The 26,471-nt window shown below is 38.8% G+C and overlaps 1 protein-coding gene across 1 annotated transcript in view; it reads right to left on the minus strand.

The window, feature by feature from the left end:
* Window positions 1–5,046: 5,046 nt before the first annotated feature.
* The window catches only part of LRRN1 (leucine rich repeat neuronal 1), a 34,999-nt gene continuing 13,574 nt past the window's right edge, over window positions 5,047–26,471 (minus strand). The window contains exon 2 of the mRNA XM_068558837.1: window positions 5,047–7,753. Coding sequence (XP_068414938.1) covers window positions 5,324–7,474 — 2,151 coding nt within the window. The 5' untranslated portion in view covers window positions 7,475–7,753 and the 3' untranslated portion in view covers window positions 5,047–5,323. The remainder of the gene's footprint in view (window positions 7,754–26,471) is intronic.

A 26,471-nucleotide genomic window follows, 5' to 3' on the forward strand; every position in this document is an offset into this window, starting at 1 on the left:
TTGATCTCAGGTTTGGGTCTTAAATTAGACCCCTGTACTCTGAGTCCTCACTTCTGGGCAGTGCCTCTCTTTGCTCCATTTTTCCTTCTATCTCAAGTGCCAGATTGGCTTTTGGGCTCTGTGTGCTACACTCCTGGTCCAGATTTAGCCTGCAGACCATTTTATAATGGAAAAACAATAAGTTTTATGCATATAGACCTCAGGTTTAAGTTCTGCCTTTTACAAGCTGTGTGATTTCAGGTAAATTGCTTGCATCTCTGAGGCTGAGTATTCATTTTTCTCCGCTCGAATGGAGGAACAATGGTACCTGCCCTGTACCCACTCCCTGGGGGAGGAGGGTCAATTAAAAGGATTAAATGTAAATGATCTATGTGAAGTTCCTAGCAGAGGGCTATGTACACAAAAAATGTTTCTCCCTCCTTTTTCTTTCATAAGTCACCACTGTAAATATGTTTTTCTTCCCTCCAGGACCACCCTGTCTTGTTTATATTAGTAAGACAGGCTGAGGTGCGGACTGATGCATTAAAATGCTACGTAATTCAGGGCAGCCCCCCTATAAGGAATTCATGACCATTTTGTCAAGAGCCCAGGCTGAAATTTACCTTGTCAGTTTAATCTTATGGGAGAGAGGGAGGGAGGCAAGGTGGAAAGGAGAGGACTGCATGGTCTGACCCACTCTGCACCCAGAGCTACTTTCATGAAGTGAGTGAAACTGGTTTTGCTTCATATTAAGTGGCATGTAACTGACAAAATTGGAGTATGTCAGGAGGGCTATCACATTTATTAAAAAAAAAAAAGAAAGACATCCTTTTAATATCTTACAGCCTCTGGATAGAATTTTTTTCTGGGGAACAGAGAGATCCCTGAATAAAAATATCCCACCAACTCCACAAACTTGGTGATTGTACAAAAGCCATTTGTTTCCAGGTATGTCATATATACACCCTTGCAACTGCCCAGTTATATGAATTTCACATTTCCCCCTTTAAGCTTTGGAGCTAAACATTGAGTTTGTTACTAATTTTACATACGCCTTCCATGATTTACTGTTAAGGAAAGAATGAGCTTGGAATTTCCTCCACAAAATCTTTCAAATTTCCTGAGCAGGTAACAGAGAGGAGAGTATAGGAGAACTGAAGGTTAGAATTAAAATTTAGCCTGATGTGAACACAGTTTTGATGGGTAGTTTAGAAATTCCCAGCACATAAATCTTTAAAGGGGAAGAGAGAAGAACATTAAGACATAGAGAAACTTTTCAGTGTTATCTCCCATGAGTTCTCCTGTATGTACTTACTCTGCTTTCCCCAGGTGCCCTGTGACCTCCAGCCTCTCACCTTCTATAGATACTCCCACCTCCACCTTAGAAGGGTGCTGGATGGATGGAGAGGAAACTGGAAGTGAAGGGCCCCATCATGGTCACCCACTTACACAACTGTACGGTGTCACCAAATGATTACTCCTATGGGCCTTGGTTGCCTTTTCTGTAAATTGCGAAGAATCATAGCCAATTTATCAGGACTGTTTTGGAGATTAAATTAAATCCTCAGTTTCTCAGGGTCTGTAGTACAGAATAGTAGCCTGAAATATACTAATGGTCAAACGGCTCTGGGAAATGCTATGTAATTAATATCAGTACCATCAAGTCTCTGAGGAATTCTACAATACAAGAAACCCATTTAGTTCTGTTAACGTGTGCTGGGCAATGCTGAACCAGCAGGTACAAAAATAATGAGTTCCCTTGCCATCTCCTTATCCTTACCATATACCCTAAGTTCCTGACTTGGAGTACAGAGAGAAGGAGCTGGTGCTGGTATCACTGCAAAGGGGGGTGGGGGGGAGGACTGAGAAATCATGCCCACACCAGATTAGATCAAGTCCTGCAGGGATTCTATGCCAAGGTCATTCCAGAGCTCTGGATGGATGATGACTCTCAAATTCATCTTTTAAGAAACATGTTTCGTCCAAGTAATCCCTTATGAATAATAATAAAAAAACTCTATTTGCAAGCAGGGTGAGAGTGAAAGAACTGACGTGAAGAAAGCATTTTCAGTTGTAGTCAGAATGCATCAGAAATAGTTAAAATCCCCTTATCAGTGAATAGAAGGGCAGAAAATATGGTTTTCCCGGCAAAGTGTTAGGGATGGGTAATGTTTTTTTCCAGTAATGAAGAAAAGAAAATGCCCTGGAAGATGAATACAGAGAGAGGAACCAAACACCAAGTAAAGGACTGATTGAGGTGTCCTTGGCAAATAAATGAATGAATGAATAGAAAACCACATGAGAGAAAATAATGGACTTTGGTATTGTTTGTTTGTGAAAGAATGGAGATGACTCCTTTTTGCCAATCACACAGCCAAATTAGAAAATTTGATAATCAAACATTGCATTTGTTTTTATATTCATGGCATCAGTTCAGTTTCTCATTAAACAGGCAAATTTAGGAATGCCTGTTTTAAGAAGCTGATCCAAAAATAACTTTGTAAAATCAGGTTAGAGATACATTATATGCCCTGAGGGCAGCCCGAAGCAAAAGGGAAAATATGAAATTAGAAAGTGACCTATAATAGTCACTTCATTGGTAAAGGTGACATAACCTCCATTACCAATCAGGACCTAGTTTGATGTCTAATTTTACTCGCTGTCGAACTTACCAAATTAAATTAAGTACAAATGAGGAAATACTTGACTAGGGAAAAAAAAGTACTATGCCATTTTGCTTTCTATCAACTGAAGACCAAACCAAGTAGCACGGACAAGGAAAAAGAAGCTCGAATATTTTATTGGAGGAGGAATAAAAGGGATATTTTTCCCCCCAAAGTGGCCTGGCAAAAGGTAGTTGGCAAAAAAACACTTGGATTTCCTGGTGATTGCTATATATCCAGAATAGAGAAATGGTTGTGTTTTTGGTTTTTGTTTTCATTTATTCCACTAATATTTGAGTGTTGATTATGTGCCAGGTTCAAATCATTGCTTTATGGGATAAACAATGCCTCCTCCCTGCTCTGGGCCTAATGCTTCGGTGCCCTTCCCCTTTCACTGTTTTTCTTGGATGGTCCACTACTCTCTGTAGATATTTGAAGACAAGAATCCCCAACAGGAAACCCACCCCCCCCACCCCGACCCCTGCCCAAGGTTGCATCCAAGGCATCTCTAATTCTCGATGTTTCCCACATGTACTCGGCAGTACCCACAATGTAGAAGCTTTCCTGACCCTCTGCTCTGCCCTTGTGCTAAAATATGTCCTGAATAAATGAGAACTTGAGGATATAGTGCATTTTTGGAGCAAGAGCACCAACAGTTGTTGAGAACTGAAAAAGATAAGCTCTGCACAGCAACCTAGAAGGCTGCTGGACCCAGAGCAACAGATGGACGGCAGAGTTCTCAATGGGCAGGAGTCTGACCGGGGCAAGTTACAATTCTTCCCTGGGCCTAGGTTTTTCTGACAACAGATGTAGGCTGTGGAAGAAGATACTCCTGGTTCAGACACTCATTGTTTTTCTGTGCAGCTTACTTGCTTCAGCATTTGAAGTTCTTTTCTCCACCTTAGAAATGGGAAGGAAGGTGATGATTTTTTTCCTAAGTGATTCATGAAACAAGGAATTTTACAAAGAAAGAAATCCTTCATCCTTCCTTGCCTGCACTTTCTTTCTCCCTTTTCCTTGCTTTTGCTCAGCTGGCACCTGCTTGCTCTCAGTCCCTTTTTACAATTTCATCGTTCCTGGTGTGATAGCATGTCTGTGGAAGCAGGTGCCAGCTAGAGCAGCCTTTAAAAAAAATTTCTCTGCTTTATCAACCTGCATTTTCAAGTGGGTCCTTTTTCCTCCACCTATACCTTTAAATCTTCCCCCTCCCCCACTTTGTGGAACTGGGATCCTACCTTAATCTAGTTCCTTCTGTTCTAAATTTCACACACATTACCCGTGAAACACTTAATTCTGCAAAAACTGTTTCTGTATATTATTTGGATGAAAAATGCCAACTGTAGAGAAGTTGTTGTGTTTTCTATTAATCATTTACTTGTCTCAGCAGATATTTTCCCACTGATATGTGGGCTAATATGGATCTAGGCATAATGACAGCTGTTAAAAGAGGAATAACATGTAATAAATTTTGGAATATTACATAGCAGCATGTTTTCGACTTTGATGGGGAATATTATACTACTAAAAAAAATCAAATTTTAACAAGACCCTTACAGAAAAGGAATGTGACATATCCAATGTATATATCTCTTTTACCACGTTTAGCTATACATGGGATACAGTAATATACCTTTTTTCTTCAAATGAAATTTTCCTTCCATTAGGTCTGGTCAGTAATATTGAAAATATAGAAATCCTATTCATTAAAATATCTTCATTAAAATATTTATTTCTTCACTTAGAAAAAGAATTCAAAACTTTTTAGGGCCTCGTTTTAAAAAGCAACATGCTATATAGGTAATTTATTTTGGTGGTTTTTGGGAATGTGAAAAATATCACCACTGCAACTAGCAAGAACTATAAATGATACATTATTGCAAGTGTTCTAAAAAATCAGAACAAAACTAATTTATTATATAGTTCTGTCTTCATTATACACCACATGTTGGTGAGTTAAACACAAAATTATTGTCTTTTAAAAGTGTCTACTAAAGATAAAAAGAATAAGGTAACAATTAACATGTAGTTTGTTACATTAAAAAATCTGATATACATATTTCTATTGCCTGTTAGCTTGTTCTAAGCCTTTTAACTATTACAAAAAAAAAAAAAAGTCGTTGTTCAAAAGCAAACATTCAGTTCAGTTGATACAACATTACAGTACAGTCAACTAACATCATTCAACAAAGGTAACAAGTCTAGCCTTAGCTTCTCCAGTTAAAAGTCTGTAGACCACATTGCTACAAAAAGTTCAATGCTGCTTCACAACTGTGTGTGAGCTTTTTGGAGGACATGGTACTGTCTGCTCATGGCTTCAGAAGAAGGGGTCATGCTACTGGTAAAAGCACAGGGGAACCCCAACCTGTCATTAATCATTTTATTTAGCATTTAGTTAGAACAGCATTATTGAGTTTAGCACAACTAAAACAAAATAATAATCATAATCATAATAATGATGAGAATAAAAACCAAACACAAACTGGAAGCCTAGAGACGCTGCCAGCTGTGTCAAACCCTTGCGATACGCTATACTAAAAAAATTTGAAATATCCACCCATCCTCTCCACTCTGCCACAAACTAGCAAAGTCAAAAATACAAAAGTCTTCAACTTGTTACTTTTGCAGAATAAAGCAAAAACGTCTTTGTGCTCCTTACTACCAGAAGCAAAATATCCACTGAGTTACCACATGTAATAGCTTCTGGATGTGTCAACTTGGGTTGGCTTGGTGTCTGCAGTACCATCTTTGTCTTTCTCGCTGTCACCTTCCCAGAGGTTAATGAGTGGTGGGTACAGCTCATTTAGTGGGATTGAAGAGGTTTTTTGCATATACTTTTTTAATGAATGGTGGTAGTTTTTCCTCTTAAATCTTTTGGCAATGTACACAGCAATGGATGCAAGGCTAATGACGGCAAACATGGACCCCATAACTGCAGCAAGGGCCGTACTGGTTTCTTGATCAGAAATGTCCAGCGCGAAGGCAGCATTTTTGGTTGTGACATTAACACATGACTTTTGAGTCTGCTGATGAATATTGGACACTGTGAGACACACTTCATAATCTGTGGAAGGCTGCAGGTGTGTTAGGTTGTATTCGTGAACATCTACCGGGACCCTGGCAGTATATGTTATGTGGGGATTGTCAATCTTCATGGTGGCAGATGACCATTTTAAGTTTGACGTCATGACATTGGAATTAACTTTCCAGGACACTAAAATGGAATGAGATTCTGTCTGCTTGACATATATTTTCAGCACCTGGGTACCATCCAGAAGGGTTCCATTAACCTTAACTGTCACCACTCGAGTGTCTGCCCCTTCAACATTCTGGGCAACACAGGTGTATCTTCCTGAGTCTTCAGTTTGTATGTTAGATATTTCCAATGTACCTTCACTACTTAGTTTGTATTTATCTGAAAGCGTTTCCACAGTTATCTTATTTCCAAGGGGAGTGACCCAGTAAATTTCAGGTTCTGGCTCGGCCATGGCCCGACAGTCTAGGAAAACTGTTGTGCCAGTATCCATGTTTAAATGATTTGGGAATGTGTCATGAGATATCATTGGGAGGCACTGTTCACCTGAATCCTGAATTAAAACTTCCTTCACCTGCTGCCCTCTATATTCAGGCGGCATGGCACAGAACATGGATAAGGGCTCCATGAAGCGGATGTTTGTCTTGTTGGAATTAATCCAGTGGATAACACAGTCACACCTCAGGGGATTGCTGTGGATACTGATCTCACGCAGATTAGGAAGGGATTCTACTGTCTTCTGGTAAACGGCATTCAAGGCATTGTTGTTCAACATCAAGCTTTCTAGGGCAGGGACACTTCGAAAAGCCAAGCGGTGGATGTAAGATAATTTGGGGTTGTTGGTGGCTTCTAACTTTGTGAGTTCAGGCAAGTTATCCAGGGCGTAGCGGTCCACAGAGACAAGTTCCCCCATATTGTTGATTCCCAGCTCTTTTAACCGGAGCATATTTTTGAAGTCCCCTTCCTGGATTTTGTGGATGGGGTTTTTGTTGAGGTCTAAGAATTTCAAATTTGGAACTTTTTGCAGGGCAAGTTGAGGGACTTTGACCAGTTTGTTATCATAAAAGGACAGGCTCTCTAGGCTATCCAAGCCCACCAAGGCATTTCCAGGAATATCAGTGAGATACATTCCTGCCAAAACTAAGCTTCTCAAATTTGAGAGGGGTTTGAAGTTCATATCCAGAATTCCAATCACGGGGTTTTCCCCAATCATGAGAATTTCCAGGTTGGGTGTTGAATCAAACCAGCGGCTATCAATCACTTTCAATCTGTTGGAGTTTAGGTGGAGCCTTAAAAGATTTTTTAAGCCTGAAAAAGCATTAGCAGAAATAGTGCTAATCTGGTTATGGTTGATGTAGAGTTCTTGAAGGTTGCTGAGATCTTGCAGACAATAATCATTCATTTCCGTAATCTGATTTTCCTCCAAATGCAGAGTAGTGAGCTGGGTCAGGTTTGCCAGCCCTACCTCCTTAATATTTGTAAAGTTGTTTTGGGAGAAATCTAGCTCAGTCAGGTTGAAAAGCTGCTGAAGCTCATCCACGGTCTTTGCGATGTTATTGCTCTGTAGGAGAAGCACTTGAGTATCACTAGAAAGGTTGCTGGGAATCCTTGTTAAGCGGAGATCATTGCAATCGACGGTGGTGGCTTCTCTGTATGTTGACTGCGGGGTAAACCAGGGCCTAATTTCACATACACAAAGTTGTGGACACTCACTATTTTGTAGGGAAGACCCAGTTAATGAAGTCATTAGCAAGCTCAGCACCATTCGGCAAGCTGCTAAAGCAAAGCTCATCCTAGCCATGCTGGCTTGCTGAGCAAGCTCAACTCCTGATAATTGTTTAGTTTTAACAAAAGGTGAACACTGTATAGTGGTATGAAGGACAGTAAGCAGAAAATGTAAACATTCAAGCAAAGTCTCTGTTGAGATGTGTAGAATGCCAGAGTCTGAAGGGATGGTTTCCTGGAGTTTTTGAAAGGCAGGAAACAATTTGGAGTCTTTTACCTGTGTCTCTCAATTCCAGGCATGCGCACAGCTCTGTGGCATAAGTTATTTCAGCCAAATCAAAGTCTGGAGATGTGCCTGAAAATTAGATTAGGACAAATATTATGTTTATTCCATATACTTTCTAATACATTATAGCTTTTCTTTTGTCTACTAAAAAGGCATAATCACTTATAAATCTAGTAACAATGTTCAAAGTAACTAAAGCTTTTAAACTGTAGAATACTTTTAATATATTATTACACTTAGTAAACTAGTTTTAGTGTTCCTTCACATTTACAATTAAATTGGGACCGCTTGTATTACTGGGTAAAAACATTAAACACACATTGCACTTACACACCCATTCACACACACACACACATAATAGAAACACTTAGAAAAGCCCACAGATATCATTTCTTTAAAAACAAAGGTGACTTAGAAACTACATATATTCATGGCTCCAAAAAAATCAAAAGGTAATTCCTCATGAAAGCAAAACATGAAAGCCAGTTTATTAAAGATTCAAAGTTCATTTTTAGTTATTTATATTTTAATTAATACTTCATTTGTTTTTAGGAATTTTTCTTTTCCAAATGGTACATTCTGTAGAAATATTCAGCCAAACCTGATCTAGCTTAATTATTCTTATGCAAAAAATTAATCTAACAGAACTACAAAAGAAAAATATCAGTTTTTCTTGTATTCTCATAGCCATATCTGATCTTGACTGAATGAAATTGTAAAAGGACTCTATTCCACCACACTACTGGTCTTCATTAAAAATACAAATACACTTATACATGTATATATATAATCTCACATGCATGATTTCATCAATCTCATGGGAATGTCTCATGGGAACCTTTTAAAGCCTCAGCTCCTTCAACCATAAAATAGGGTTGGTCATAAAAGTATCTCTCTTATAGGATTACTAAGAGAATTAAAAGAATCTATGTAAAGCTCTTAGTGTAGTGCCTGGCAGATATTAAATTCTTATAAAGGTTAATTGTATTTATTATCATCTTCTTATATCTCTCATCTATTTAATTTTAGCTATGTAAGTGGTTATTGGAGGATAAGTAAAAGAAGGAAAGCTGGAGATATTTGATTTTATTTAGCTATCATCTGTTGACTTTGATAAGGTCTTCTGAGGTCAAATATGTACTGCTCACCTGCTTGTAAACATCATATAGTAGCTAATGCTGCTAGTTTTCTGGATTCCATTCAGGTGTAAAAAGCCATTATGGATTCAGTGTCTGTCTTGCTTTCCCAAGACTACTCTAGTCACTTGCTAAGATATGGAAAGTAGAGATATGTATTTCCTTTCACTTGTCTTGTTATAATGCACTTCAGCTTTGAGCAGAAGGAACTTAAGTGACTAGTGTTTTCTTTATCTTCGTAAGATTACTGTAAGGATTCAATAAAATAGAGCATATAATATATTTGAAGCCCTAGTGTTCAACACACAGCAAGCTCTCAATTCATATTTGCTACTATTACTACCTTCATACTTTGCACAACACAGTTATCCTGTGATGGACCAAGAAGTATAATACTACAAACAGCCAGTCCTAAAGTTCTGTATTTGTTATATTTTAGTAGACAGAATGAAAAATTCTACATTTTTTGGTTTGTTTTACAAAATACACAAACCAAGTTACCAGCTAACAAGATGGAGTTTTAAAAAACCATCCAGTCCAGATGTGGCAAATCAGAAGTGGGAGAAGGAAGCGTATGTGTTGCGTAATGCTGGATCCTTGCTCTTCTCTGTGGGGAGAAACACGCTGACATTCTCCTACCCCCTGATCTGGATAGTTTACCATATACCATGGACATGCAAAACTTTTCAATATTTAACACTATCTGATTTTGACTTTTATCAAGAAATTCCATAAAATAAAAACATACCTCAGAGAATAGCATTTGCCAAATATTATTAACTCCACAAGTTTATTCCACTCTTTTGTTTCCATTTAGAGTAATCCTAAAACAGGGACAGTAGTCACAATAAATGTTCAGTTAAGAACATTTCTGCCACAGGTTATTCCTTAATTGTAATTCAAAATAGAAAACCAGGAGAATAAAATCTACCTTTCATAACTGAGACGGAATTTCAACTAATTTTTCTGTTTTGACTGAATTGAAGAAAACAGCAGGAAGTAAAATATGTATTAATAAGTCATGTGAGACTCCCAAAGCAATCTGTTACTATTAAAAAATATATTTTATGGGGCTATACTTTGAATATTGTCATGAGTAATGCCTCCATTTTAGTTTAAGTTATATGACTTGAGGTTATATTGAAATATTCAAAATTCTCTTTGACACACATACACACCTCTTTAAACACACAAACAAACCACACAAGCTCAGAATGTCAGCTGTCATGTCAAACACAGAGGGAAGACATTTTCCTTTCTCAAACCTGCATTTGGCTCCTTTGGGAGTAGAGAATGAAACTTCCTTAACACAAAAGGAGGTGTTTAAGATGTTTCTATTTGTATAACATTGTAAATTCTCTTTAGCATTTTTTCCCAGACTTACTTTTGAGCGTGAAATTATATATAGAACAAAGCTTCAGAGCCCCTATACCATTTTATACGTTTAAAACTTAGGTTATATCTCAGGAGCTATTCACTAACAGTGTTTAAAAGTAAATCCATTATCGCAACAAGAGAAGAAAACTACAGACCAATATCTGATGAATACTGATGCAAAATTCCTGAACAAAATACTAGCAAACTGAATTCAATGACACTTTAAAATGATTATACACCATGACTAAGTTGGATTCATACCTCAAATGTAAAGACGATTCAATATATGAAAATCAACCATTGTAAGACACCATATTAACAGAACGAATGACAAAACCCACAAGATCATCTCAGTTGATGCAGAAAAAGCATTTGACAAAATTCAGCGCCCTTTCATGATAAAAACACTCAACAAACTAAGAATAAAAGAAAACTGCCTCAACATAATAAAAGCCCTATATGAAAAGCCCACAGTCAAAATCAGACTCAGTAGTGAAAGAGTATAAGTTTTTCCTCTAAAATCGGGAACCATGCAAGGATTGCTACTCTAGCCTCTCCTATTTAACTTAATGTTAGAACTCCTAGCCAGAGCAGTTAGATAAGGGAAAGAAATAAAAGGCATCCAAATTGGAAGGGAAGATGTAAAACTGTCCCTGTTTGCAGATGATATGATCTTGTATGTAGAAAGCCCTAAAGATGCCATGCAAAAAAACTCCAAACTGTTAAAACTAATGAACAATTTAAGGAAAGTTTCAGAACACAAAATCAGTTGTGTTTCAGTACATTAACAATGAACCATCTAAAAATGAAATTAAGGAAAGAATCCCACCTACAATAGCATCAAGAAGAATAAAACACTTAGGAATAAACTCAACCAAGGAGGTGAAAGACCTGTACACTGAAAGCTACAAAACATTGCTAAAAGAAATAAAAGAAGATACAAATAAATGGAAAGACATTCCATGTTCGTGGATTAGAAGATTTAATATTGTTAAAATGTCTATCTACCCCAAATAATCTACAGATTCAATTCAATCCCTATCAAAATCTCAATGGCAATAATTTGCAGAAATAGAAAAAAATCTTAAAATGCATATAGAATCTCAAGGAACCCTGAATAACCAAAAGTCTTGAAAACAAAGAACACAGATGGAGGCCTCACACTTCCTGATTTCAAAACATACTACAAGTGGGACTTCCCTGGTGGTCCAGTGGTTGAGACTTCGCCTTCCAATGCAGGGGGTATGGGTTTGATGCCTGGTCGGGGAGCTAAGATCCCACATGCCTCATGGCCAAAAAACCAAAACATGGAACAGAAACAGTATTATAACAAATTCAATAAAGACTTTAAAAATGGTCCACATCAAAAAAATCTTTAAAAAAACCCCAAAAAACATACTACAAGTAATAATAACCAAAGATAGACATATAGACCAATGGAACAGAGAGCCCAGAAATAAACTGTTCCGTATATGATTAGATGATCTTTGACAAGCGTGCCAAGACTACACAATGAGGAAAGGATAGTCTGTTCAACAAATGGTGTTGGATATCCACGTGCAAAAGAATGAAGTTGGGCCCCAAGAGGATAGCTGCTGTCAAAAGAACAGAAAATAACAAATTTTGGTGAGGATGTGAAGAAATTAGAACTCTTGTGCACTACTGGTTGGAATGTAAAATGGTGCAGCCATTATGGAAAACAGTATGGAGTGTTCCTCAAAAAATTAGAAATAGAATTACCATATGATCCAGCAGTCCCACTTCTGGGTATGTATTCAAAAGAATTCAAAGCAGGATCTCAAAGAAATATGTGCACACCAATGTAAATTGCAGTATCATTCACAATGGCAAGAGGTGGAAGAAACCCAGATGTCCACTGATGGGTGAATGGAAAAAGAAAACATGGCATATATATAAAGTGGGATATTATGCAGCTTTGAAAAAGAAGGAAATCCTGTCATATCTACAATATGGGTGAACCCTGAGGACATTACACTAGATGAAATAAGCTGGTCACAAAAAGACAAAATACTGTATTGATTCCACTCATATGAATTATTTAAAATAGTCAAATTCATAGAAAGAGAAAGCAGAGAGGTGGTTGCTAAGGGTTGTAGGGAGGGAAAAGAGAGGATTAGATTTTAATGGGTAGAGTATCAGTTCTGCAAGATGAAAAAGTTTGAGAGATCTGTTGTACAGCAATGTGAATATATTTTAACACTACTTAACTACACACTTAAAAATAGAAGATGGGGGCTTCCCTGGTGGCACAGTGGTTGAGAGTCTGCCTGCCAGTGCAGGGGACACGGGTTCGAGCCCTGGCCTGGGAGGATCCCACATGCCGCGGAGCGGCTGGGCCCGTGAGCCACAACTACTGAGCCTGCGCGTCTGGAGCCTGTGCTCCGCAACAAGAGAGGCCGCGATGGTGGGAGGCCCGCGCGCCGCAATGAAGAGTGGCCCCCGCTCGCCGCAACTGGAGGAAGCCCTCGCACAGAGACGAAGACCCAACACAGCCAAAAATAAATAAATAAATAAATAAATTTATATTAAAAAAAAAAGGAAGATGGTAGATTTAATGTTAGGGCTTTTCATTATAATGAAGTAAATTAATTATAATACGAGCCAACTTTTATCACCCACATACAAATTAAGATCTTAAATTCTGCAACAAATAAAAAATAGCTGGCATAGATCTTTTTAAAAGTAAAATTGCTTTGTTCTAGGGCTGACTGAACTAAGTTGGTCAAATGTGAGAAGAAAATGTCTTCCACAAACAAGTCTGGCAGTTTAAAGAAACAATCCCTTAAATAACAAACCATGGCTTTAAAGGCCCAGAAATGGCAAGGGATGCCTTTCAAAGAGGCCCACAAACAACTATATAATTAAATTTGATGCTTCTTTTTCTAACAATGTATGTTTGGAACACTCTGCTCTGAATATAAAATTCCAAAGGAAATGGACTGCATGGTCATCACCATCCGTGAAGTTGGCACTGACCCCCATTTCTCCCATGGAATCATGTCAGATGGGATGTTAGTTTAACAAAATCACAATAGTTGATAGGAATTTGGGCTAGGATCCTCATTCATTAAGTTCTTAGGGAGTTGAGCGAAAGAAATAAGCAATCACAGTAACATGACGATTATGTGAATTCTAGGTATACTAAATCCAAATAGCGCTCAACTTATAGAAAGAACTCTGTCCTGGGGGAATCAAGCGATCTGGACTCAGAGTCCAAGTTCTTCACTTACTCAATAGAAGTGTTACCTTGTATGAACTACATACATTCTTTGTGTCTCAGTTTCTATGGCTTAAATTAAGGCTTATTATACATACTTCATATATGAAAACTATGAACACTAAATAAAATACTCTATGTGAAAGTATTCAGCCCAGAATCTGGGGAAGAGTCCAGTGCAGACTGAGACCTCAAATCCTTGTTTGAATCTCTGGAACCTCATCAAGTTTGCCGTTAAATTTCATTCTCACCCTGCAGGGCTTTTGGGAGGTAATGAATAAGCAAATCTCTTTACGACTCTCGGGCATAACAGGTACTTAGAAAAGAGTTATTTTTTCTAATTATTTCTAAACTATTATTTACCATTTCCATTATATTTTCAATCAGTATTATTGGAATTAATAGTGTTAGAAATCCAGAGACCAAATATTACACGGGGGCTAAATTAAAACCTGATGCAGGCAAGCAAATTATGAAACACAAACTCCCCACATGGAAATTAACATCATCTCAGAGACATTATTAGTCACAGCAATGAGGAACTAAAATTTTGATCTCCTAAAATATGAAGAAAATGCCTTCAGAGGACATGTGCTTTTATGCAAAGTTTCTTTGGTGGCCAAATTCACACCATGTTCATAATGTTCAGAAAAATCAGTCTTTTAGCTCTGTTGGTCCCCAAAAGATCCAGGGCTAATGCCGCATTCAGATTTGCATGTCTTCTTTTGGGAATGGCTTGAATAATGGAGAAATGGGATTTTTGTTCAAGTAAGCTTTCCTCTGGTTATAAACAATGATTGTCTCAATACAAATTATCCCTGTATCCACTCTCCTGGTGTGGGTGGGGGCTTGCGTGGGGGGCTAAGGTACAGCCAGACTTCACTCGATGGATTGACCTCCCAGAGGGAATCCCCCCGGGTCTGAAGGCCACCTTGACTTCTACTGCAGGTACAAGTGGCTGATTGTTAGACTCACAAGGTTGTTAAGCTTTCTGAAACAGGAATTTGGCATAGAGTTAAGAGTGTGGCTTCTGGAGAGACATACCTGGTTTCAAATTCAGCTCTGTGATCTTGGGCAAGTTATTGAAGATTTCTAAGTCTATTTCCCTTTTTTTAGAAAATGGACATCATAAAACCTTCTTTGCCAAGGGTGGTTAAGAGAAGTAGAATGAGATGTTAAACACAGAGCTTTTGGTTGAGGGCCTGGCACATAGCAAGTACTCAACAGATGTTAGCTATTATTATTTACAGGTTTGATGTCTCATATTGAATCTGAGTCTCTTTATGGGCACTGAGGATGAAAGGGTAGTGGAAATCAGTAGAGGGTGCCCTTTGTGGTATTAGCAACTGCAAGTCCTGAAAAGGGCCTGGCCGGAGACCTTCTAACAATGTAGATGACTAGTGTAGGTAGAGCCAGAGAGAGAGAGAGAGATTACAGAGATTTCTTTATGGAGGGTATATTTTATTTCCCTTGAGCAGGAAAGAAGGTCTTGCAAATGCATTCTGAATGCTGAATCTGCATGGACTTTTTTTAAAGACACTAGTTTCTTGGACTTTCGTTTGGCCCCTGACCCTTCCTGACTTTTAGATTTCTTTCTCCATTTTCCAAAATTAAGTTCCTTGTTCACACATTATCCAAAGTGAAGCACCCCGTAGTGTGTGTTAGTGATCGCAGGTGGAGGGTGCGTATGGGAGGAGGAGCTATAGTCGTCTCCATAATGCATGAAGAAAACAGTGAAGTGCATCCCCTCGCAAGGACATTAATGGAGCTTGCTGAGGCTCTTTTGCATAAGGAACTGTTCCTGAGAGCCCACATTATTCATCAGCAAACAGTGCAGCAGTGTGTGAGTGGGCCGAGCAACAGGATGAGGACGCCAGGGAAAGGATTCTTAGTTTTGGCTTCACCACAGACTTTCTAGGTGACCTTGAGCAAGTCCAGTAACTTTGTGTCCTATTTTATTTGTCTTACAGTAAGTGGGTTGAGAGGAGAGACAGTCACAGCTTCCTAGACCAACATGAACCTCGGGAAGTCATCTTAGCCCATTCTCCCATGTCATGAAAACTATACTTCCAACCATTTTCAGAGAGGTAATCCTTCCTCCTGCCTTCTCTTCTTCCTCTTACCTCCCTCTCTTCTTTCCCCATTTGTTTCCCTTTTTTGATTCTTAAATTGTTGTAGAGGCATGGTGTTTGATTATGCCAACGATCTCAAACTGCAGTGCCTTCAGGGGCCAGGTAGGTCAAGTCAGTTGAGTTGAACACAGAAGGAAGTAGTGATCATGTAAAAAGCTGGAGAGTGTGCATGCACTCCAAGAGGCATCCATGGATGTTTATAACTGTACAAGCTAAAAAAATCTGCTTTCTGAGGCCTTTTATGGCGTGTGGCCAGTCTGACACCTCTGAATTATTTAAATATCACCATAAACAACCATTATCACCAATAATGCGGAGCTAATGGGAGGATCTGATAATTAGATATCAATTTTCAAATATTATTGGCAAATACTCCATATATGAAAACCTATAATTAGAAACAGTATATTATGGTGTGACTCTTTGCTCTGAAGAAAACCTGTTTAGTGCTTTTTAAAAAACCATTACATTAACAAAAATTCATCTTACACTCCTTTTCTTTTGGAAGACCTACTTTTAAAGGCAGGCAGAACCTTAGAGATACCCTCCCTAGGTGATCCGGGATGACACAGTTAATTGGCAGAGGAACAAAATACAACACAAGTGTCTTGATCCCCGATTCAGCATTTCCTGCTCTGACCACTTTAAAATTCTGTGTTGGTTTTTTCTGGTTCCCAGAGAAAAATTCGGTTGTCCTTTCCTTAATTTTATTTTCTTCTTGTATTTGTTATTCTTAATTAACAAAGACTCAAAAATTCTCTGGCACACTTAGGCGGTACAAATGCACTAGTGTGTAAAGCGGAGGATGGACACAAGTGATCTTTTGATTCCCCCTCATTTTCCTTCCTCGTTTGGGCCGGGCAAATCCATCGCACCGCAGGTGCAGCATCAGCCAACACCTCTGGGAAAAGCTCAAAGGCGCAGCTGGTCTCCAAGCTGAGGGTATAAGCTGGAGCCACACACAATTCATTAGGCTCCTGAGAGGAACTGGGCATGGACAGCACATTAGCCGTTGTAGGAGGGTTGGCCAGGGATGGTAAACAGGGCAGGCTAGGACTGCATGAACTGAAGAAGTACAAAAGAAAATTATAAAAAGGTGAAAGAAAAACGAAAGCCAAAAGCCCAGAGCCACCTGGCATGAATCCAAATCGAAGTAGGTGGCTTGGCGTGATCAGGAAGGTGCTTGTGGAAGAGCCCTGGGGAAGAACATCTACTTCAGATTCTGATTTGGCTTCAACTGATCAAAGGCAAGCAGGCTAGCCTCCCTTTGAAATATGAGGAACACAAACTGTGAAAGTTGGATAAGGCCTTAGAGATCACCTGGCACATCTAAAAAAACCTCTCATTTCACAGAGGACACCTCAGAGAGGTGAGATCACACATTTGGAGGCCAAGCTTGACTGCATTCCATTCCTACTCTCCAAACACAGGGTCCTTTACAGAACCCTACGCTGCTTCACTTAGTCTGGGATTAGTTGAAATTCATATTCTGGCAGGGTCTAAATGGGCAGGGCCCAAAACTCTCTGAAGAATGTTGGCCTCTAGCACTCCATTAATCAGTTACCATTTATTAGACACATAGGAAAACATCATTCAATTTAGGAAGAGTGCTGTGGCTTGTTTAGTAACCTGTGTCTTGACCTTTGCTTAGGTAGATCAGAGATAGGGTGGACAGCTCAATCAATCATGCTGATGGCCAACCTATTACAAAAAATTAAGTCAGGTCATCTAAACAATGTTCACTGATTTTTTAAAACATGGCAGTGAATTGATTATAATGGTTGATTTGTTCTATACCTTTAATTTGTAAAATGCATAAATTGAACTTCTTTTAATTTGATGGATTGTATGTTGCAAACTCTATAAGGGCATAGATATTCAAATGTAAGAAGCGTAAAGTGGATGAGTAGGAGTTGGAAAGTGAGCATTCAAGACAGGAGATGCTTCATGAATAATAATAATATGAATTAGCTAACTTTATTAATAGATTTACTTTAATAGAAGACTTACTATGTACTAACCACTATAGTGAGTGACTTACACGTATATGGTATAAAGTGTGATCGTCCCTATTTTTCATAGAGAGGTCAAGTCGCTTGTCCAAGATCTCAAATGAGACTGAGTCAAGGATATAAGGCTCATGCCCTAATACTGTCTAGCTCTGAATCTTATCTGGTTTGGAGGTAGTTCGAAAATCAGAGTGGTGCAGAGATTGGAGTATTAGATGAAGAATTAGGTGACCCGAGTCCTTAGCTCTGGTTTTTCCTCTGACTCAGATCATGCTGGCCATCTTTCCTGCCTGTAAATGGTGAGGTTGGGCAAGTCTAGATGATGTCTTAGGACTCCTTCAGCTCCAGGATTTTAAGTATTCGACGCTTCTTTTTCTGGGTTTCTACTCTTAATAGCACCCATGTAAGCAGCACTTCTTATGCCTGCGAAAAACCTTCACAACAAGGAAAAAGACTAATCTTCAAAACACCCATGTGAGGCAGATAAATGATGATCCCCTTCCAACAGGTGAGGAAACCAAGGCCCAGAGAGTTAGACTAATCTGTCCAAGGTGACGTACGTAGTTCAAGGATATGGACCTAGCTCTGTCTGCCTCTTTAGACCATTTCTTTTTTTAAAAAATTGCTAAACACAGGTTCTCTTAAAAAGCCAGGATCAAAGGCAATGTCATTTTTGGAATTAAGAATATGTCACACATTTATTTTAATGAGACAATGCTAATTAAATCTTTACATGCTGGTTACTTAGGGTTTCAATTTTGCAGTTTAATGGTAAACCCCTTGAAGGAATTCTCCTTTGCAAGCATTATGCTAAAAAAAGTGCATATACCTCTCTACCTTTAGAGAGGTTGAATGACAACCCAAGCATTTCCATTTCCAAATGAGTTAAATCCTTCGCCAAACAAAGAAACGAAAAATAAAGCAAGGGATGGGCATTTACCAAAACCAAAAATAAAGCAAGGGATGGGCATTTACCAACACATTTACGTATTGATCTTAATTACTCTGGCTGCAAAGATGTAAACAATAAGCAAAGGGAGTTAAATTGTTAGCCCAAGAAAGATAGTAAGCATCTTTTCCAAATAATGAGGTATTTTCTAGCCTTGTAGACACTTCCCATTTTTACATCTAATGTTTGTTGTGGAGTCGTTTTGGCTGAGTAGTGGTCATAATAATAGCAGTCAGTACTTGCTAACAGCAGTCAGCTCTTACAGTGCCACAGGCACTGCACTAAGCACTTTACATAAATTATTGCATTTAATGCTCACAACCCTATGAGGTAGGAAACATTAATTTTTCTATTTTTATGGATGATGAAACGGAGACTCAGAAAAATGAAATAAGCTGGCCAAGCTCTTGGAGCTAGTAGAGTGGTGGAGAGTCTGTATGAATCCAGGCACCTGAGGCCAGAGCCCAAATCATGCTCCTCTTCTATCCCAATCTGTCTGGGCAGGGGGAGTCCTTGCCAATATTTTAATCTGCCAGGACTAAATTGAGTTTCACGGGGTAGATACCCTGTTTCCGTCTTGTTCACAATGACACTGGCCTGGCATCTACATAGTGGGCACTCCATAAATAAATAAAATAACTAACTGAATCAATTAAAATGTGCTTTCCAGGTACCCAAATATGACAATGATATTAAGCTTGCAAATGTTCAGTCCTACTGGGTCTCTTCTACACTTGGGCTGATATAAACCCTGTGCTTTTAAACGTCACACTTTTATTTAAAATAAAGAAGAAGAAGAAGAAAAAGCTTGCAATTTAGCACATATCTGCTCCCCATCCATCCTCATGCTTGTGATTTATGAAAATCCTGCTCTCTGATTTTTTTTCCAGACTGTGATGAAATCAGGATTCAGACTAAATGCAAAAGAGGTCTAATAAACTGATGCCCAATTTAATTAGATTCATTAAATCAAGCAAATACTCATTGGGTGTTTACTGTGTCACAGGGCCAGAAAGACCAGACCCTGCCCTTAAAGAATTTATAATCCTGTGGAGAGAGAATAAGACAAATACACAAGTGACTGTAAAATAAGATACATGTCAAAAGGAAGGAAGGAGTGAGTAGATATGTGGATCCTTGGGAAGGAGAGATCAGAGTTGCCAACATGTGACAGCTCCATCGGCGCTCTCCAATCCAACCCTCTGATGACAGACATGTTCTGTATTGGCACTTCCCAATAGGGTACTGAGTAAGCTACTGAGTACTGGAAATGTAGCCAGTATGAATGAGAAATGGAATTAAAAATTTTTATTTCAACTTATTTCAATTACATGTAAATAGCCAGCAGCTACCATATTGGGCAGCAGAGCCCTAGATCTACAAACTTAGCTGTTCATTACCCAGGGATCTTTTTAAGAATGCAGATTCTGGGCTTCCCTGGTGGCGCAGTGGTTGAGAGTCTGCCTGCCAGTGCAGGGGACACGGGTTCGAGCCCTGGTCTGGGAAGATCCCACATGCCGCGGAGCAACTGGGCCCGTGAGCCACAACTACTGAGCCTGCGCGTCTGGAGCCTGTGCTCCGCAACAAGAGAGGCCGCCATAGTGAGAGGCCCGCGCACCGCGATGAAGAGTGGCCCCCGCTTGCTGCAACTAGAGAAAGCCCTCGCACAGAAACGCAGACCCAACACAGCCAAAAATAAATAAATAAAATAATTAAGTAATTTTTTTTAAAAAAAGTAAACTTTAAAAAAAAAAAAGATTACTTTAAAAAAAAAAAAGAATGCAGATTCTCATTCCTTATGGAGATTTTGATGAAGTTGGCCTGGGATAGGGTTTGGGTGTATAAAGCTGCACATGGGGCTCTAAAGCAGACCAAGTTTAATACTCCAGCCTCAGGCTATCGTAGCTGGGCCCTGCCCTATCACCACTCACAGGCTCAGAGGGTCTGGCAGCCACGTTGGCCTGGGCCTGATAACTGCAAAGATGTCACTTGACTTGCCTTTGCTCTAAGCCACTCTGTTTCCTTCCTCTACCTACTCAACCAAATGTTTTTAGAGCTGACCCAAACTCTAAGCTAATATATAACTGAGGTCCAAGGCTGTGTTTTATTCCTCTTGGTAGGCACTGTACCACAGTGCCTGGCCTATGAGTGGTATATAAATGTTGGCTGAAACAACCAAGATATGTCACAAAACACATTTTCAACAGCCTTCCACTCATGGGGCCTGCCACCCTGGAGAACAAAGTCCACCTGAAACAGGTGTATGGATGATGGTGTGCAAAAAGCAAACACAGGAAAGCCAATGCACTCTTTAAAAGATTCATAATTTGACTCCAGAAGGAAAGTCATAAAGAAAGAATTCTTCTGTCCAGAATCTCAGGATAAGGCAAACAAGTCTGGACTCCTGCCTTCAAACCAAGTATCAGAGTGCACCATTGTTCTCCTTACCCTCTTTGAAAATAGTTGTCAGAAACCATCCTGCATAAAAACTAACCTAAACAAAAAATGTCTATCCCTGTAGCAAATGCCATGATTCTTTGTCTATTGCCTAAAGACAAGGCTGAGTGTAGGAAACTTTTTAGCAATTAAGAATTTTTGATGGTGTTTGCTACACAGTGCCTGGTAGAGTGCTGAGTGTTTAGGGGGCGCTCAGAATCGGTTGTGGAATGAATAGGCCTTTAGGTGCTAATGCCCCTATCTGTTTTGTGTTTTAAGCATTTTAGTTGGCTCCCATCAAAAACATTTGTCATTTTGGGATCATACCCTTGGGCAAGATAATAGTAGAAGACATGAGATAAAAGTAATGCTAAAAACTAGCATGGCAAATTCATATTATGGTAGGAAAGATGGAAATCGTTTTTGAGAACTCAGGAAATGATCTTTATATTTCCCTCTAGAAGAAAGGGGATGGGAAAACATGCCAACTGATAAGGCAGCTCTTGAGAAGATGAGAGTAAACTCAGGATTTGGAGCCAACAGATTGAATTAAAATCTGGCTCTGCATGCATGAGAGTCACTTTTCTAGACTCCAAGTCCTCCTTTGAGAGCAGTGTGAGCTTCCTTTCTTCCTGGGGTCATTTAAAAGGCTCAAATGAATTGTCCTCCCTCAAAAAGATATGTTGAAGTCCTAACCCCTGGGACCTCAGAAAGTGACCTTTTTTGGAAATAGGGTTGTTGCAGATGTAATTAGTTAAGATGGGGTCATACTGGCACAGGGTGGGCCCCTAATCCAATATAACTGGTGTCCTTATAAGAGGGAAGATGATGTGAATACAGGGACACACAGGGAGAACGCCCTGTGTCAATGAAGGCAGAGACTGGAGTTATACAGCTACACCAGTACACAAGGAACACCAGTTTGCCAGCAAACCCCCAGATGCTAGGAGGGGGCAAGGAAGGGACCCTCTGCAGGTTTCAGAGGAAGCATGACCCTGCTTATCGATATCCTGATACCTTGATTTCAGACTTCTAGCCACCCAAACTGTGAAACAACAAATTTCTGTTGTTTACGTCACCCAGTTTTTGGTACTTTATTATGGCAGTCCTGAAAATAATACAGTGCTGTATGTGTATTAACTACTTTCCTAATTATTTTTACATGAATGCTTATTTTATTTAATATTTAAGGTGCTCACTCTCCTCACCACCTTTCTCCCCACTGCATACCTACAACACATACACTGATTATGAAAAGAGGTTGTTTTCTACCATTGCCTATACATCTTATGGATAGGGAGATACCCATTCTTAATTTTAAACGTCGTGGTAAACTCGATGATCTTGGGAGCTTCTTCTCTAGGACTTAGCAAGCAAGACTAATACTTACTCATGAGCTATCTCAGCTCTATGCCAAAATCATTTTTCCTCCACTGTTTTGAAAGTCATATGCCAGTTACAGTTTGCAGACTTCTTGAACCTACAGTCTTTCAAATCCCTTTTAAACCTCAGATTCTAAGACAGGCAAAGGAAGCTGGACCAGGAAAAAAAAATTTTTTTCTGTTTACATTACTTGCAGGATCAAGAAAGTTTTTTTTTTTTCTTTCTTTCTTCGTAAGAAATGAGCTATTTGCATAACTGGAATCATAAAGTAGCAATTTAACATTATTGAATTGAGAAACCGACAGAAGGCTAAACAGAACAAAACATGAACCAACAACTGGGCTATTTTTATTGCTCCTTTTTAGTACCAGCAAGTGCAGTGATATAAAAACTACCATGAAATCAATTAATTTTAGTCTTTTTACAAATTATTTTAATTCCTCTCCTGTAATATGTCTATATAAAATAATTGCTCTGTAATTACCGACATGATTAAATGTTAAATAAACGCAAAATCTTTAGTTCGGCAGCCTTAACATGCCTAGAAGGCTAAGTTTCATTACTTCTTTTTAAGAACTTCACAGTATATTGCTTAGTATTTTCACTGCACACATAGATTTCATCATGCCATGTTAATAAATGTTCCATAAGGAGCCAGTTGCTACAATGGATCTTGATTATACATTCAAAACTACAGATAGACCAGTGAAAAAAATAGACTCATCATGGTTGGGACTGAAAGTGCCAATATGTAGGCTGCTAATACAAACGCTGTAGATTTTTGGATGCCAACCAAGTCAAGCAACTCCATTAGATTGTATTAGATTTTCCTTTGCTCTAGACTGAATGAGAGTTTAGTTTGTAATAGTGAAAATAACTTCTCATCAAAAAAATGGCAAACATTTTTACATCCATTTCAGAATATTTATTGCGTTTTTCTTTGCTCTAAGAGTTCTGTACTATCTTTTGTTATATTTTTTTATATCCAGTAGTAATCATTATTAGCTAACTGACATTTTCACAAACTTTTTATTTAAAAAATGAAAGCATCCAATGTCCTTCAGAGGGGAGCCTATACTTTTAGATCTCATCTAGTAATATTTCTCTAAAGAATCTGACTGCTTAGAATTTGCCAATTAGAAGACTAAGTGCTGTTTAAATCTCAGACTGAGAAAATGTCAAGAACATATCCCTTCCACATGGTAATGTTCCTTTAAAATTTGGAGACTGACATATAGAAGTATACATATCTTTAATGTAAAAAGTTCCTGCTACTCAAGGTTAAAGACTGCAGTGTTCAGGGGAGTGACAGTATTTGCCCTTCAATTTGATAGACCTTCAGCACATTGTATTTCTACAGAATGCCATCTTTTTTAAAGAAGCAAAATAAAGCCATCTGTCCCTGAACTCTTAAAATAAACTTGGTTTCAGTTCTTTTTCTAAACTATTTTTATATGACTTTGTTCTAATAAGGACTCAAAGAACCTGATTTTCTTCATCATTGGGAGAGGATAAATATAGCAAAAAGTGTGCCTGCCTGTTCAAACCTTCCCTTTGAAGGCCTGGGGGCTGCAGTGGCTCTCTAAGGAAGAGTGCTAACATAGCCAAAGGCCAGCGATGGGGAGCAGGATATAGAGCAAGAGGGACAGCACCGTGGGAAGTGCTTTGCCTACATTCTCACAGCACGAGATGGTGGTAGATGTGATTATTTTCATTTTATAAATGACCTTAGGGCTCAGTGATCAAGTGACTTGCCAGAATTCCCACAGCTAATTGGTGAAAGAGCTGATATTAAACCCAAGTATGTTACATTCTGAGTGAGAACCCTTTCTGTGAACCCACTTGCCTCAGTGTTCTTTTTTTTTTTTAATACATTTATTTACTTATTTATTTATGGCTGTGTTGGGTCTTCGTTGCTGTGCGCGGGCTTTCTCTAGTTGCGGCGAGTGGGGGCTACTCTTCGTTGCAGTGCGCGGGCTTCTCATTGCGGTGGCTTCTCTTGTTGCAGAGCACAGGCTCTAGGCGTGCGGACTTCAGTAGTTGTGGCACGTGGGCTCAGTAGTTGTGGCTCGCGGGCTCTAGAGTGCAGGCTTAGTAGTTGTGGCTCACGGGCCTAGTTGCTTCGCGGCATGTGGGATCTTCCCGGACCAGGGCTCGAACCCGTGTGCCCTGCATTGGCAGGCAGATTCTTAATCACTGCACCACCAGGGAAGCCCCGCCTCAGTGATGTTATGGGACCTCCAGTAAGTAGCGTGAATACACTGCAGCGTTCTCCCAGGTACACAGAATAAAACTAACTTGTAAAGTAAAACCTTGGTTAACCAGAAGATTAGGCTCAGGGAATTTGCAAATTTAAAGGTTTCCTAGAAAGCTTTTCGCTTCAATCTCTAATACCCACTTTCTTGCCTTTGATAATGGTAGTTAAATTTTTGTTTTTTTAAAAGACATTTTTTCTTCAAGGCCTTGATAATGAACACATATTGGAAATTTTTTAAAAATCTAAAGCCTTGGTTATTAACTTATTTTCTTCTAATTTCCCATTTTCTCCTAAAAGTGGACTCCAGAGGAAAAGAATTCCAGTTAATTAGGATTTTAGTAATCTGGTTTTTAAATTGTTTTAGTAAATTAAAATCAGGTGAAAGCTACCTCCCTGAATTTGAACTAGTTTCTTATTATAGATTCTCTTTGATGCCAGTGTGTTCACCTATGTTAGTATGCATTCGAAACTAATGGTCCAATACTCAAAGTACTTCAGCTCGTGGATGACGTGGATGCCATAAATCCACCAGAGCACATTAGTGGGCTGGTCCTTAATTACACAGTTTAGGCTTTGTGTAATCAATGGTGCAAAGGAACAGCTGAGAACATTAAAATGCCAGCAGGCATTGTAAATCATAATGCATTCTATAGTCTCTTCAATTCATGTGTCTTATTAAATTAAAAGTAAAAAGAATAGTTTCAGTTAAATATCTGTATGGCCATCATAACCATTAAAATATAAAATAATCCAATGCTATTATAAGATCATCTTTATTACTTTCCCTAGTTTTCTAATGGAAATTGTAGTTACTCTTTGAACCTTAAATATAGGAATGATATTTTTAATGAAGCAAAATTAAAGTTATCTCTTAGAAAGGTTGACTAAATAAAAAGGTTATTTCATAATAAAGTACATTTTAGAATAAAATGCAGTGCAATCTTATCTACCTAGGACTAACATACACCTTAAAAGCTTTCTGTAGAGTTTTAGGTTTAAGAGTACACTATTTAAACTGTGGAATGTTCCACCGGTTATAATAGTGATGAAATATATTAATGTTGTTTTATTATTACTTCAAGTTATATTTAAATGAGGATAATGAAGACATAATTTGAACACAAGACCAGAAAATGAGAATTATTTTCTTGGAGAATTAAGCAACTTTTAGTAAGCTTCAGCAACTTGGGATAAAATATAATATGGACAGGTAACTTATTTTTGCTTCAGGACTTTTAAGTCTCCAAAATCTAACAAGCACCCATGTTAGCACTCATGAGAAGATTCTGGGTTCAGAAGTATTACCATCAACATGTGGCTGGCAATTAGGTTACTGTACCCTTCAAAGGAACAATAGAAATGAATTAGAATAGTTGACTGGGCAGTTCTTCTGTGTAAGGCACTGTTGGGGAGTGGGGGGAAGCAGGCATCCTAAGTGGAGGTGAAGTTGTATGCAAAGCAGTGGTGTCCTGAGCCAATTGTAAGCATTTCTTTTCACATCCAAGTTTAGAGACATCATGTTGTTAGCTTACGATTGGTCATGGTGAGTGTACTTACACCACAGAAATTGGCAAACACTACGAATCAGGCTTATCTTTTTGGAGAGCTGACTGTTAAACATTTACCAGCACACCGCTGGTGTCAAGGCACCAAAGTAGCAGAGGCGGAATAGGTACATGGAATCAGAACTATTTCATTATGAATGAGATTCAAGGTCTCTAAGATAGGAATGGAAATCAAGACAGAAAAGAAGGATGGTGCCTAGCTATGGAGGGCTTTTTATGCTTCACTAAGAAGTATTCTCTCAATTTATTATCATTGTCAGAGACCTAGCAGAAAACAGAAGGTACATTCAAAAGGGAGTGAATAA

Source organism: Eschrichtius robustus, chromosome 12 (genome assembly GCF_028021215.1).
Source record: "Eschrichtius robustus isolate mEscRob2 chromosome 12, mEscRob2.pri, whole genome shotgun sequence".
Taxonomy (NCBI): Eukaryota; Metazoa; Chordata; class Mammalia; order Artiodactyla; family Eschrichtiidae; genus Eschrichtius; species Eschrichtius robustus.